General features: G+C 40.6%; 1 protein-coding gene across 1 annotated transcript in view; it reads right to left on the bottom strand.

Moving 5' to 3' along the window:
• LOC104288706 (rho GTPase-activating protein 24-like) overlaps positions 1–16,111 on the bottom strand; it is a gene marked incomplete at its 3' end in the record, with an annotated part of 182,160 nt that overhangs the window by 21,418 nt on the left and 144,631 nt on the right. Inside the window, exon 3 of the mRNA XM_009887555.1 lies at positions 2,698–2,820. Within this exon, the coding sequence (XP_009885857.1) occupies positions 2,698–2,820 (123 nt within the window). The remainder of the gene's footprint in view (positions 1–2,697; positions 2,821–16,111) is intronic.

Here is a 16,111-nt window from a genome sequence, read left to right as displayed (position 1 = left end):
GAACCAGAAAATTCAAATATGTTACTCAAAGTGGCACTTGACTTGTATGGCACCAGACTATTGTGGTTTACCATCTAGTACTGAAATTTAGGAAGCTGATATAAAACTGGTGTTTTGATTAATTAAGTGTCTGAAATAATTTTGTGTTGCAGGTAATTACTCGTTACTGGCTAGTCATCATCATGTGACTGCAATTTCATGTAACAGATAGATAAAAAGATTTTTAACTTCACTGGCTACAGCTCATAAAGGCAGGCTCTTAGACAACTTAACCCAGAAGTGCCCTTCTTTAGAAGAGTCAGACATTTGCAGCAGCTGTAGCAACATCCATGCAGCAAGGGATAATAAAAATATGAGTGTGTCCAGTCATACATGATCACAGAACAGTTAATAGTGCTTATTAAGACTTGTTAAGATAGCTCAGACTATCAACTGAAGTAACAAGTAGTTAATAAAATGGGGGACATGCTAGAAACATTTCTTAATGGTGACACATCCCATGATACTGCTTTTGCCTTGTTATCACAGTCAAGTCTTCTGCATGAACACTAAACCCAAAATCTTGTTCCATCTATTCTCATGTTTTCCAGAGAGTTAACTGTTTGCTTCCCAATACAAACAACCCCGAGTCAGTGTGTTTACTCAAGAAATCCAATAGGATTCAAAAAAGAATGTTCAAAAAGAATGTGCTCAGAAGTGTTTTAACTACAAATGAATTTAAACAGTAATTCAAGGATTGCACACAACTCGCTTTATGCAAATCAGCATGCAAAATCCTCAGCAAGGTGCTTCCCTCAGTAATTGGTATTAAACACTTGTACTACAATGATGGTGCCCCGAGAATTATCATGGTGGCTGGAAGGATTCCCAGCTGTAAACCAGAAATAGCTCTTGCCCTATAAAAGCAAATGAGGGGCTGGTAAAGAAAGCATAGGGGCAGGACTCGGGAGATTTGGTTTCTATTCGTAGCTCTGTGCATGGACTTGGGCTAGAAACGGAGTTTCACGTAATCTCAGCTCTCTGTCTGTAAAATGTAGACACTTCTCCACTTGCAGAACTGCAAGGTCGCCTTTCCTCATTATCTGCCACAGAAACATACTGTGGTGCTGGAAGCCAAGTGCAAAAAACCACAAAGACACTCTTTGAAAAATCCAGTTCTGTTATGTCCCCAAATTTATTATTGCCGCAGTAGCTTATGCTGCTACTGGACTGGAATCAGAGAACACTAAGGAGCTCAACATGAGGCCTGCTTTACAAAGAGAAAGTTGGGGACGGGTAATCTTTGTGCTATATAAGCAAGGAGATTTCTTACCAAACCTAATTTCAGAAGACTGTGCTCCTCCCGCTGCCACTCTCCCAAACCAGCTCAAGATACCAGTAGATCACGCTTTTTAAGACAAACCTTTCACTTTGTGGGTTTTGGGGTTAGTTGTTTTGGGTTTTCTTTTAAACATCCTCCTGTAAGACTTACATGCTCAGATCCAGGACTGTGCCAGTTTAATAACATATTGGGCCAGATCCCAGTGAGATGACTGCTCAGCATCATCTTTCCAGGGCACATTTCCCCAGGAGGAGCCAAAGAGAAGACACTCATGTTTAAAGAGATGCCAGACAGCCCCTAGCTGACAAGTCCCTCAGTGCAGCCCACCAGCAAGACCTGAATAAAGCACAAAGGAAGATGGGTGGCTGACAAGAAAAGTTTTGTTTAAAATGGTAGTTTCCTTCAGTCCCTCCAATCCTGTCTCCTGTGGTCTACCTGGCATTTGAGAAAAAGACATTTGCAGTCAGCAATCACAGTTCTCAGTGATAATTGCGCTTCTCAGTCATGAAACAGCACAGACAACCCTGCCTGACCTACTATTCCTGCAACCTCCAGACAAGACCAAAAAGTATCTGATGCAATATGGGTGCTCTTTCACAATGGAAAAATATTTCTGCCCCCAAACCTGGAGATTTGAGAGCTCCAAGGAACAGACCGATTAACATACTGACCTTTTGTGCACGTTTATCAATCACACTTGTATTATAATAATATAGACATTCTCACCAGAATAATAATGATGAAAATGATAATAACTTGCAGCGCATTCAACATAAGAGAGCTTTTTAAAAAGACAACTAGACATCCAACAATAAATTTTGATCCAGTACTACTGAAATTATTGGGTATGCCCATCAAAAGAAAAGGAATCTATCCTACACTGCTAGTGCTAATATTCTGAGGCTTATATTGTAGCGCGTAGCTTTATATAATACTATTGCTGGTCTTAGTTGTCATTTGCAGGACAACCACTGACAGCTTCTTGTAACAGGCATTTATGAAACACATGGACCGTCTTCTAGCTGGTGAACAAAGGAATTACCCTGCTTTTCCCTGCGGGAAAGCTGATTTCATAGGAGACCAGCTTTCTGTGAAAACTTCCCCTTGCCTTGGTAATGCACTGTCATGTGCTATCCTCATCAAGGGATGTGGTCTCCAGACAGTTTAAAGTCTTTTAAATGAGCCCTCTACACGGGAACGTGCCCGATACTTGCACTGCAAGTGAAAACAAAGGGTTTACTCCACTGTTTTTTGAACTATCTAGACTGTTCTCCTCCTCTTCACATCAAAACTCTGCCTGCAACTGAGAGACAAGAGAAGAACCCTTGCATGTCTTTGTGTAATTGGGAGCCTTACATTTTCCCTCACTGACTCACCTCCTCCAAATGGCGCCCATATAACCCTGCGAATGGATTTCACCCAATCCTCCATGTCATTCTGCGTGCTCGCCATAAGAAGGTACGTTTCATGATTAGCTGTCATCCGCTCTCGGTCTCCTCCTGCAAGAGAAGATAATTGCACTTAGAAACTCTTTTGCTTTCCTGCCCAGCCAAGTTCCTGCCAGACTGACTGCTGAAAGCAGTAATAGTGGCTCCATAGCAAGCAGACACATATACTATGCAGTGGTGCATTTATCATCAGACATGGCATGAAAAGAAGGTCCTGTAAGTACATTCCCCATCAGACACCGAGAAGCTGTCACGCTTCCAAAAGGAAATGAGAGGATAAATGTCATCAGTAAACAAAAACAGCCTCATGCTGTTCCAAGAACCACGGGGGCCTGCACTAATCTGTAACTTGATATATGCACTGGAAATTTTGCAGCAGTTATTGTACCATCATGGAAAGAATAAACGCAGAGAGAGCTAAGCATGCTTTGAACAAGTGGGGATGACTCTATTTTTATTTTCAGGAACACAATGTGTCACATTCATGGCAATGACATTTGATACACCCAAGTGTTGCTGTGAATCTCTGCCTAGAAGGCAGATGATGCTAGCAGCTGACATGGTACAACCCACTGCCTTGGACGGGTCTGATGAGGATTAGATTAAGAGGGAACACACTGCCTTATTACCCTTTATTTAAAGGATGGGCCAACAGGTCAAAGTCTGGCTTGCCGCAGCTCCAGGTTTTCACACTTGCAGTACTGCTTCACCTCCATCCTAATGGGTACTATGTTGGTGCAAGAGCACAAGAAGATTCAAACCACCTTTCCAGCACTACAGAAGGAGCAAATCCTTCCAGAAAGATAGCACCAGACATTTTGAAGACCTTTCTCTGAGCCAAGGGCATGCAAGCACGCAGGCATGCATCACGCACAAATGCAACACACCTAGAAATCCTGTGAGTTCTGTGTTCATCTATTTCCAGCTTCTTCCATCCCTATTTTTGATTCTAGTCATACCTAAATTAAATATCTCTGTTCATTACAGCATTTTTTTATACTGCTCCTGGGAGGTCTTCCGAATAGTGCCATGCTCAGTGTTGGGCACTGGAACAGCTAGGTTTCTAAAGAGAAACTTCTTAAGTGCTAGAAAATCCAACCAGGATTTCCTGGCACAACCATTCTGAATGAACCTACTCATATAGTCCACACTTTACAGAATTAGGACACACACCTGTAAAAGGGACTTAACCGAAACTTGGCAAACACAAAAGCCAGATTTTCCCAGACACGGTCAGATTCTACTGACGACCTAAGGTTTACATCATTATTTAAAACTTGCATTTGAACTTGGAAGTAAAGAGAGACTCTGGTTTTCTACAGTCAAAATACAGCCATTATATACCATATGTTCCCCAAAAAGGCATCCAAACAAGTAATGCAAAATCCTGAAGTACAATACATTTTAGACTATACCACAATTTAGAATTCTGAAGAACACTACTTTTTTTCTAAGACATAATTAAAAGGTAGGGATCAACCGATTTTAAGTGCCAACACTAGGGAAAAATCAGCATGAGCTAAACTGCATTGTATTTTTTTGGAATCTTTTCAGTGACTAGCACAAGAATTGGTACAAAATGTGTCCTACTGGTATGCTATGTTCCATCATTTTTACCTTTCCAGAAACAGAAGATGGGGGTATGGGGAGCGGGAAGTATTAGCATCCCAAATGACAGCACTCCACATCAACACTGCCCAGCAGAAAGCCCCTAGTGAGGACCTGGAAATTTACTCCCCATCTTTCCCTTTTACATAGCCATCTTGACCAGAACAATGACAGATCTCTCTCACTCAAGCATGAAGAGTAGACATGTCTAAGGTCTACTTAAACTGGCATATTTTACATATCATCCAGAGATCTCATCCTGAAAAGGCCCAAAAATAAAGATACAAACAGAAAGCCTCACTATATTGTCACAGCTATTAAATATAATAGTAATAAATACAGTATAGAGAAAAAGCATGCAACACAGTTGCACTCTTTTTGTGGCTGATAAAAACTGAAAAATGTCTTGTACTGAAGCTTTTTTTTTTTTTAATGGACTAGGATCCTGTAAGGTGCTGTACAAAAAGAACAAAAAGGTGCATTCACATAAAATACCTATCAAGTTCAGGAATAAAACAAGAGGTGACCTGATTTTCTTACTAAAGAGACAATAAAAAAGATGACAGCCATGGCCAAATGATTGTCCTCCTCTTAGGTGTCTGTCAGATTGCTCCATATTCTTTTAATAGCCTGCATATTTAAATTCAGCAGATTGTGTGAGATTTATTCAGTTATGTTATGACAAATTGGAGGGTGTTCTCCAGATAAACTGGATTAATCCCAGCAGTCTAGATAGTTCATTTACAGTGTGGATTCCAGAGCAGTACTCTAAATAACTAACGCAGGTAAATACCCACTCAGCTAAAACACAATTAATATGTGTTTAATTTTGAAGAGAACAAAAATGTCATGTTTGGTTACATTATTTTTTTGGTATGAGAAAGCAAAGCTTTCATAACAAAAGGAGCTTCACCATTTTATAGCAATTCTGGACCTGTCTACTTCGTAATTCACAGAATCACAGATTGGTCAGGGTAGAAAGGGACCTCCGGAGATCATCTAGTCCAACCCCCCTGCCAGAGCAGGGTCACCTACAACAGGTTGCACGGGACGGCGTCCAGGCGGGTTTTGAATGTCTTCAGAGCGGGAGACTCCACAACCTCTCTGGGCAGCCTGTGCCAGTGCTCCACTACCCTCAAAGTAAAGAAGTTCCTCCGCATGCTAAGATGGAACTTCCTGTGTTCAGGTTTGTGCCCGTTACCTCTTGTCCTATCACTGGGCACCACTGAAAAAACACTGTTCCCATCCACCTCGCACCCTCCCTTTAAGTATTTGTAAGCATTACTAAGATCCCCCCTCAGTCTTCTTTTCTCTAGACTAAAGAGACCCAAGTCCCTCAGCCTTTCCTCATAAGACAGATGTTCCAATCCCCTAATCATCTTCATAGACCTTTGCTGGACCCTTTCCAGCAGATCCCTGTCCTTCTTGAACCGGGGAGCCCAGAACTGGACACAGTACTCCAGATGCGGCCTCACCAGGGCAGAGTAGAGGGGGAGGATGACCTCCCTCGACCTGCTGGCCACATTCTTCCTGATGCACCCCAGGATGCCATTGGCCTTCTTGGCCACCAGGGCACATTGCTGGCTCATGGTCATCCTGTGGTCTAACAGGACTCCCTGACCTCCTGGAGAGCAGCTCAGCCCCCAACCTGTACTGATGCATGGGGTTATTCCTCCCCAGATGCAGCACCCTACACTTGCCCTTGTTGAATTTCATAAGGTTTCTCTCTGCCCAATTCTCCAGCCTGTCCAGGTCACGTTGTAAGGCGGCACAGCCTTCTGGCATGTCAGCCCCCCCTCCCAGTTTTGTATCATCAGTAACCTTACTGATGGTACACTCTATCCCTTCATCCAGATTATTGATGAATACATTGAACAGGACTGGACCCAGTACTGACCCCTGAGGGACAACTCCTTTCTTTCACAGCACAATATTGGATCTTGCAAGGTTCTTCTCCTTGTGCATTAATTTCATTATTATTCAAGAACTGAAGCCTCACTAAAAGATTTTTGGGAATACAACAGCACATACTGGATTTGTGTTTTACTGCAAATGTTAATTTTTAGTGGGAGTGTATTTTAAATACAAAATTAACAAGATCAGGAGGACAGACAAGAAGAAATGACCATGATTCAGGAGACAGCCATCTCAGATAAGTAATTCCAGATAAACAGAAGTAGAATTAGGAGGACCTTTCTGAATCTTCAGTAGGCCCACAGGACACTTCTGAAAGACGCTGATTAGAATCTCCACGTCACTTTTTTTTCCCCTCATAATATGTTATATGTTATGATTATAATGAGGCACGAGTAGATCACAATCTCCAAAAATCAGACATCTATTCATACCATCGATACCAGCACCAAGTATGTGAACCTGAAAATTGTGCTCAGCATTAAGTCCATTCCAGTTGTGAATGCAGCCTTATACCTTTCCTGTGGGCGTGCAAATCATAACGTATTTTACCTGTATTGTTGTACAGCTCCATATTATGCCTTCTCATATTTCCTTTGCTGCATTTGCAGTCCAAGTACGAGAAATGCCTAATCCTGTATGTTGTGGCCTGCTTGTTAATAGCCAACTGGAAGGGCTGGAATGCCTTTTTTTTTTTTTTTTTTAATCTGTTCCTCTTACTACTTTGCAGGTGTCACAGGACCTGGAAGGAGCAGAACCCAGTCTACCTGACCAAAGTTGACTCTGGCATATTCAGGAAAAGCCGCTGTTTACACAACGGATCCTGTTTCTTCCAGCCTCTGGTAATGGAGAAAAGTAACTGGATTTATACTGTTTCTCAAAACTATAATGTTATGTTTATTTTTATGTTTACGTATTTTTATTTCTGCAGCTCTAACCAATCCCTAATCTGTTTTATTTTCTTAGGGGCACCAGAAATGAATTCTTACTCATTGAAGAAATCTATCTATAACATCCATTTGGAGAGGAAACAGCAAAACAGCACAATACCACGCTGAATCTTCCACTTTGAACAGATTAGATTTCTACTCCCGCCCCCTTTGGCAGTAGCTGTGACTTTCAGGTTCCCAAGTGCTCCTTCCTGCCTCCTCCGGGGGCTCAGTAACCAGTAAGTACAGCCTGCTGCTGTGCTTCCCCATTGGGACAGCCTGGGACCGCTCGGCCCCATGCTGGGTGCCGCGCTGAGCACCGAGCCAGCGCCGCTTTGAAACAAACCAGGCGAGGTATTTTAAGAACTCTTGCCAGCAACCGGAAACAAACAATTAAAATACGGAGAGGCCGATTGCTGCAGGGGTCCGCTCCGCAGGGGAAAAGAAAGGGAACAGCCGGCTCTTGCTCATGCAGCATCACCCTGCACGCTCCGAAAAGTATGAAGAGGCGGTGACTGAATGTAAGGGGTGATTGTTTCCTGAAAGACCAGGCTCAACAGCTCTCCTGCTGTTTATAGGGCACCAATTAAATGTGCATGCACAGACATTTTGTATCCAACCGCGGGGGAGGCAAGCCACGCAGGGTGTTTTTTCTTTGTAGTCTCTCTCTAACCCAACACCTTTCTCTTACCTGAATGTACCCAGGCTGAACTCCGAATGAAATATTTGCTTGTCCTTTTAAAAGCATCTTGGATTTCTTGCAAACGGTAGTTTCAGCATTCTTGAGAGTGGAATGTGAAGGGATTAAATTCATACCAACTGTTTTTTTAAAAGAGAATTTTCTCCCAGGAGGAATATAAAAAAGCTAGGATTAATCTGATTTTTCTGAGTTGAGAATGTCATGGCCAACCTCAAAAGAATATTCACATTCCAACAACAAAAAAAAAAAATTGGGGGGCCAATTTCCAAGTGAAACAGTTCCCTGCTCCCTTGTGCATTTCTTTTAGTCATAGGTTCTGAAACCCTTGCTCTCAGCTTGGGAACTGAAAGATGGTGAAAGGCAGGCTGGCAACAGAACCCACTGTGTTTTCTTTAGAACACCCTCCTGCTTGGATGCTTCACATTTGTTTCCTAAATTTTTAATTTATCAGGAAAATGCTAAATAGTAAAATTTTAGCCTTCTAATGTTTCCGATGAATACACTACATGCACCTCCATATGATATTCAAATAGGAACTCCTGGCTACTCATCAACTCACAAAGAAATCAAGCCATAGACTTACAAAAAGATTTAGGAGTTGATATTCAGACATTAATTTCAGAAAATCTTGCCTGAGGAGTCCTTTTTTTTTCTTTCTACTTCACCCTGTTTTCACTTTATTTTCTTATTTTTTGTTAGCTTGTCTTTCAAATAGATCTTGCTGCTATATGGTCTGGAATTCACTTCCAGCTACTACTGTCCATCACCCCCTTTCTACATATATGCACTGAACAACACTGCCCTCTTCTCCCAGAGATACCTGTATCACCTGAAGCCTCATAGTTGGAACACCCTTTACGGTAGAAGAGCCGATCTTTGTACAACTGATATTCCATACCAATTGTTTGCAACTCAGAAACATGTATCTGTGTTTTGCACAAATGTTCCAAGTGTAGCCTGAGGTACAAGGAAGTGCCATCCCCATGTGCAATGAAGCAGGCATGCTCTTCTCCATTCAGATGTATGATAAGACTATATGCAATTTGTAGTTCCTGATCAGGACTCCAATTAGTATTTCTTCACAAGCAAAACACCAACAATTATGATAAAACTTATGACTCTTCCCCTACACTTTGTGTTCTTAAATTTTACCCTATGCTGCAAATTAACTGCACATTAAGTGACATATTTAATCTATTTCTCTGGGAAAACGCACCTGCATTTCCTTCATCAATTTTAATTTTACAGCATTTGTATTCAGACTTTTTAATCCTAAGTAGAAATCATCTCTGCAAGTTGTAGAGGACACTAGACTATCAGAGACCAAGATGAACTACGTTGTTCTTCTTCTTTCTAATGAAACTCCTTGTTTAAGAATAATACCGAAATTATGATTACCAAACCTTGATATTAACACTAACCACTGCTGCTTTAAGCATAGAAGTCTGACTTGGCATACTGATGAGCTACTAAAAGACAGTTCAAATCCTTACATGTCTGTCTTCCATATACTGACACTGGCAACTATAGGATCCATCTATCCTCAAGTAAGTCAAGAAACTCTATCATAACTGTTAAATCCTATAATCACACCCGACTTTAATGTAATATAAGAACTCTTCTGCTAGCCAAAGCCTGTGCTTATGAAGCCTGCGCGTCCTGAGTCTGATGAAAACCATGTGTAGGTGTCTTTCAGGTTCATTGAGGCGATATAGGACATTTGCCCTTCAAACTGCCCTCAAACTGTTAGGCCAGTTTGAGCACTAAAACGTTTTATGACCATTCCAACTAGGCCAGTGGAAAAACCTGACTGCAAATAGCTTGGTCAGAACACAGGTTGAAATTTACACAGCAAAATAAAGGAGCTAAGCTCTGGGATGCAATTGAATTTTAATGAAATTTTAATGTCTTATTGGCTCTGGGATTCACTAAGAAACCTTTCTTCATAGCAAGTGAGAATCTGTGTTGAAGGCTTAGCAATTGCTGCATCTCACATGACCAATTTAAAGAACAAAAAGAGACACAGCTACTTGAAACTTGCAACATTTTTGAACTGCACATACTGCTTGCTAAGCAGCCGAGCATATGTTCTTACAGACGTATTGGTGGAGAGGAACTAGAGGCAATGAATTTCTGCATATTGCCCGGGGACTTATTTCTGATGATGCAGGTATAACAAGGAGCTTGCAGACAAGAGCTGGGGGTGTGTGTTGTTTTTTCCGTTGTTTTGTTTGTTTGCATATAATTCTTAAATTTTCTTCATTCTGCACGTGCCAGGTATTGCTCCTGCTCTTCCTGACTGTAAAACTTTACCAAGCATTTACAGCACCCTCTTAGTTCAACTAGGATGAAAAAAAGGAGTACATAGCCTAAGTTCAAGTCACTGCCACCTTTTTTTTTTTGCCACAAATAAGGTAGTGTGGAGAACCAAGTTCTTAATGTCATGCAAAAACTCATGTCAAAAAGAACAACCTAGTGTATGAATATCAGAGACAAATACTCTGTATTTACAGGAGCTTCAGCATTACTTCTGAAGTGACTGTTACTGAATATATGCCATATCGTCTCATCAGAAGAGACCTGCTCTATGGAAACTACACAGAACATGGTTGTATTTTTGAGAACACTCAACTAACTTACATCTTTTATGGCACAGCTTGTCTAAAACATATCTATATCATGAAGGAGGAAAGATGTCCATGAACTGAAGCTGTGATGTAGGACTTTGTGAAGCTGAAAATCAACCAAGGAGGCTAAGACCAAGGTGGATGGTGGGGGGAAGAGCTTGAACTTGAAGTATAAAGGAGAGCACCCTGGAAAGGTCTCTATTTAAGAGACATCAGAGCCGTCAGTGACAGAAACGCCAAGAAGCAAGGAAAATAGAAAACTAGCACTAAGCTAGGCTGCACTGAGGAAGTTACAGACTCCTTCCTTGCTAAACAATCAAATCCTAATTGCTTTATCTTGCACTGAGCTTTCCAGACACTAAATTGAACATACAACCTGTCAACTCTTAGCATTGCATTCAGATCCACAAAAAACAGTGTCCATCTGAAAATCAAAGAGATTTGGGCAACCATGTATCTTAGCTTATTATTTGATGATTCCTGAGATTTTGGGATCTGTGTCTTAAAGACCTTCATGACAAAACTGAGTGTAGAAACTTGTCTCTAATAAATTAACATATTGTCACTACTGTAGCATTTCTTTGTATCCCATCATAAGACATAGTGAAAAAGAAGCTGAAACATTTCACTTACATATAAAAATAATAAAAAATTGAGACATACCAATAATTGAAACAAGGAACTTCTATTAGGGCAGGGTATGGTATGGTATGGTATGGTATGGTATGGTATGGTACGGTACGTAACTTCTTTTATGGCCCTAGTATGTAATTTATGGCAAACCAGATCCCAAAGATCATAAAGATATTAAGAGGAAGCTCCTATGTACTTTAAAAGTCTTAATAATATTAGGTGAAATAATATGTTGGCTGGTTTTCCACAGACGTTTAGACAGAAAAAATCCATCTAGATAGCTGGATGTTACAACACAAGTGGCTACCATTAGAATTTAACTCCTACGCATTTTCAAAAGGTGTTCCATAAAACTTGAAAGATACCCTCCACTGTTCCGTTAAAACCCAAGCAGGTAGCAGACCCAGTTCATTATTTTGAGTTCCACTACATAGTTGTGTTACTTCTAAAGCCTTGATGACAGGTACTAGACTGGGTTGAGGAAGATACAAACTACAATTTCAGCTCTTCTACCCTGTACTGTCCTGTTGTATCCTCTGTTCTTTTTTGGCTCAATGCTGCTCTGAAAGAAGAAAGAGATGGGTGGAAGACACACTTATATCACCAATGTGTTTTAAATGACTAATATCACCACCACTGAGAAACCTCAGCTTTGAAATACAGAGTTATCAAACTCACCATTGTTTTACCACCAAACCATATCAGGTGTACTATTTAATTTCTCTCTTCACAAAGAACTAATGCATTTTCCTAAAGAGGGGAATTAAGTAACTGCAAACAAGTCAATAATAAAGATACTGGGTTTTAAATACTTCAGTACAAATATCATTTTCTGCTGCTAGTATTCAAGCTGATCATTTGCATTAATAATCTTGAGCAGCAGTTTTCTGCACTAAAGGTGTATTGTTCTCTGGGCATATTAGCTTTTCAGCACAAAGGCAGCAGCATAATTTAAGTGCTAAATGGTAAAAGACTGCTAACACAAGTACATTCCCTGGTGGGCATTGTGCTCTATCACAATTTCCCGACTTGCAGAATGCCTAGAAGACAGCAGGGCTTTTTCAATAGAAAGACTTGTTTCCATGAAGCTCTGAACCAGCTGATGTGGGATACTGAAATCCAGCTCAGGAAATATATTCATGTGTAACAAAATGACTACTCTGTACAGGTAGCTTGCTTCTGTGCTGCAGGGCTACAACTGCAGCACATCTGTCTATAAAAGTAAGTGTCCTGCACAATAAAAGCATAAAATCAGTGCCATATTTAAGCATTCCATGTATTGCAGAGCTACCAAGTCTTTATCCTAACATAATAATTATTGCTTAAATACCTGAGCAAAAAAAATGTGATACTTGCTCATCAGCAGTTATAACTGTGTTAGAAAGGAAGAAGAGGAATTAATGAGGAAGAGAGATGTGAATTCAAATCATCCCTTGTACAATATAAAAGCCCTGATTTTTTCAGAGCACTTAATCTTTTCAGACATCTCATTCTTCCTCTCCCCTACTTTTGCTTTCCTTCCTTTATACCTAGCTTGAACTTCTGCTAAGCTTCAAACAGATTTCATAATTATCCACCTCATCCTTAGACACAGATCCCAAGTGCTACCTATTTCATAGAGTCTGTTCCTCCTACCCTTCCCTGTCACTAAGATGCTGGTGCCAGCACAGTTAACTTCTGTATCTTGCCATTCCCACTTGAAAAAAAATCTCATCTCTCTTCTTGCTCAAGGCACACAGCCCAGAACATTTTGTTTACAGGTTGTATTAAAAGCCATCGAGCTGTGTGGACCCCATCACAGCTCTACACTTCAACAGCAGCGGCAGCAGCACACATTGCTGCCTTCCTAGTTAATCAGTACCATGCAGAATTCAGAGGCATGCTTCTTCTGCACTGCTGTGGATAGTTTTTAGCTTTCCAGAATTCTTCAATGTTGTCAGTATTGTTGTGATATAAAATGCAGTCTGAACTGTCATGTTTGCTGTTGTATTGTTGTGAATTTCAGCTGTTTTCACAGTTGTTGGTAACATTTTCTGCATCCATTAATGATTCTACTTTCTTATTTATGTTGAAGTTGGTGAAACCACACAACAGCAAAAAAAATATTTTTCTACATTTTTTTTTCAGCCCTACTAACTGGGATGAAATCACATTCTTCTGCCTGTATAGTGAAGACTGGTGATGAACTCACAGAAGCAGATGGATCAGGGAAAAAAAAAAGTCAGATTTACAGTATGCAAGTTATACCTTTATAGAAAAGAAATTGTTTCCATGCAGTTGACTGCAAATATCCTAAACACACACTGTCATGTCACACACGCTAAAATGAAACTTAGCAAATATTCTGACAATGTATGTATTATAATTTTACCTGGTCTTGACAAGCTATTATACTTAGTGCAGGGAAGCAGAGAAATAATTTGGTGGATCTACAAAAGGCACACTTGTCAAGAAGGCCTCTCACTCCTTGTCTCTTGCAATGAAATCCCACACAGGCTTTTTTGATAGGAAAATGTGGAAAATATAAATAAACAAAAAAACAGAGATTCACCATAAGAAATCCATTCCTCTGTGTCCTTCATTACTACTAGGATTTGAGTCATACACAGTACTGATCCAGTCATAGAAAAAAAAACATTGCAGGCCACGCTTGTCTTACGTACATGTAAAGTGCCACTATAGTGCCCTATTTCAAAACTTCAACCATAAAGAGCTTTCCTCTGAAATTATGAGTTCAAGGAAGTAAAAAACAAAAAAAGCAGAGTCTTGCCTAATACCACAAACTATTAAAAACATACTGTGGGGTTTTTTTTTAGTTAAAACTTGTACACAGAAGATCTAAAATCAAATTGTGAAGGCTTTTTTTTTTTTTTTTTTTTTCCACAAAGAAAGTAGACTAAGTCCATCTTTGTGAGTTTTCTTCCCGCATTCGTCTGACATTGGTCAATAGTTTCCTGGGGACAGAGACAAGAGAGATTTGCTTTCTGTACTATAGTTTGGATTCTTACTGACAGCAGAACTTGCTTGTGACACAGAGAGAAGAACATGGGTTTTTCGATGACCTGTGATGCTCAAACGTTTTACTGCTTTGTTTCTACTACCTTCACATCAGGTTATGTCATTTCTACATACGAATTGCAATAACCAAGAGAAGAGTGGATTGCTACAGCCTGGTCTCAGCTCTGTGGCACAGCATTTTAACCAGGCATTGACTACCCAGAGTTGTATTTGATGCTATGCCTATCGGGTAAGTGATTTAAGGAGGAATGCAGAAGACCTCCAGGCAAACAGATGTTAATCAATGAGATGTCAAATGTCCTCAGCACTGAGGAGTTCCACCGAGAAGACCTATTGTCTTTAATAGGAAAGCTTCACTACGAAATTGAAACCTTTTTCATACACTGTTACGTGTACTCATTAGAAATGAGGGAGGGCAGAACTACAGAAATGACTCCACATTTAACTGCTTATCTGCCCGCTCATTGCCATCTGATTGTTGGAACACTGCTGCAGTGTCTACAGCCAGCTTCTCAAATTTAACTGGCTCCTTCCACTTACAGTTAAAATTTGTGGAAAAATATGGCTTGTCATATAACTTACCAAGAGGGAATCAATATATTTATGTAGGCGGGAAAGAGCATGAGGGTCACAATGTCAAACATCAGTGGTGTTGCACGACTTAGTGGATGACTTCACTGTTACCTGTTGTAACAGATTTATTCTGAGAGAAAAGCATAAATACGAGTTATTAGAGCAAACTTATTTTCTCTGTCCTACGTGACACACCTTAAAGATAAATTACTGCACTCCTGTGATTTGACAATAAGAACCTTCTTTGAAGTGTCTCCAGTTGGACACCCAAAATGACCATACTTGACATTTGGATGATCCCTAAGTTTATTTTAGATAAAGTCTCTTCAAACATATATCCATCTCTACTTCTGATAAGAGAGGGGGAACAGCCCCATTCATTTGCTGGGCTAGACATAGACAACAACATAGAAAGATGCTTTAGAAGTCGTTGACTGTGAGAACTCTGTTTTGGCAAAAAGCAAGATCCTGGAGCTGTTGCTGCTGGAGAGATGGCTGCCCTGTGCAACCAAATGCTTTCTTTTCAGTCTCACATCATGAATTGCCCTGAAGTGCAAACACTCAACTTGAAATGGATTATTTTGAAAGGTCAGTTCCACAGCACGTATCTGTGTGGCATTTGACCTAGCAGGAAATTAAAACTTCTGATGATTTTAATTAAGGAAGGATCAATACCTGAACGGAAGTCCTCAAGCGTCAATTCACCCAGGGACTGTGAGGACTTACCTATACACATTGGCACGTGGGCTGCGGCGGTCCGGGTCCGGTCGGGGAGCGGCAGCACTGTAATCGCGTTCGTATATTCCTTTGCCGGTGTTATTGTTATTGTTTTCTCTTGCTTTTGCTGTTTTGTTAAACTACTTTTATCTCAACCCACGAGTTTCTGCCTTATTCCTTCTGATTCTGCCCACGGCTGTGGGAGTTGCGCGAGCGGCCGCGTGGTTCTTTGTTCCCGGCTGGGGTCAAACCATGACAGACCTATAGGCTGCAAAGCCAGCTCGCCAAGATGCCAGAGCTAGGTTGTCCTCAGAGTCTAACAAAACAACATTCAAAGCATGTGCTCACTTCAACTTGCAGCATGTACTCATTAAGCTTTCTGTTCCTCATGAATACAGAATATCCTGAGCCTTCAGTAGGTACAAATCAAGATGCTCTTTTATCAGTCTAAACATGCTCTTGTGTGCAGAACACAAAGCAGGGAATTAACTCAGTATAAAACCAAAGTTGAACAGCTAAATTCTTGTGGTGTTTCTTTAGAAAGAGGCCAGCCAAAAAGAAGAGCTTTGATGAGGAGGTAACCATCCGGTATCCCGGGACAGTGAATGGTGGCTATGCCAGAA

This window comes from Charadrius vociferus, unplaced genomic scaffold (genome assembly GCF_000708025.1).
Source record: "Charadrius vociferus isolate BGI_N301 unplaced genomic scaffold, ASM70802v2 scaffold896, whole genome shotgun sequence".
NCBI classification, from domain to species: domain Eukaryota; kingdom Metazoa; phylum Chordata; class Aves; order Charadriiformes; family Charadriidae; genus Charadrius; species Charadrius vociferus.
This window is presented reverse-complemented; position numbering and strand designations above follow the sequence as displayed.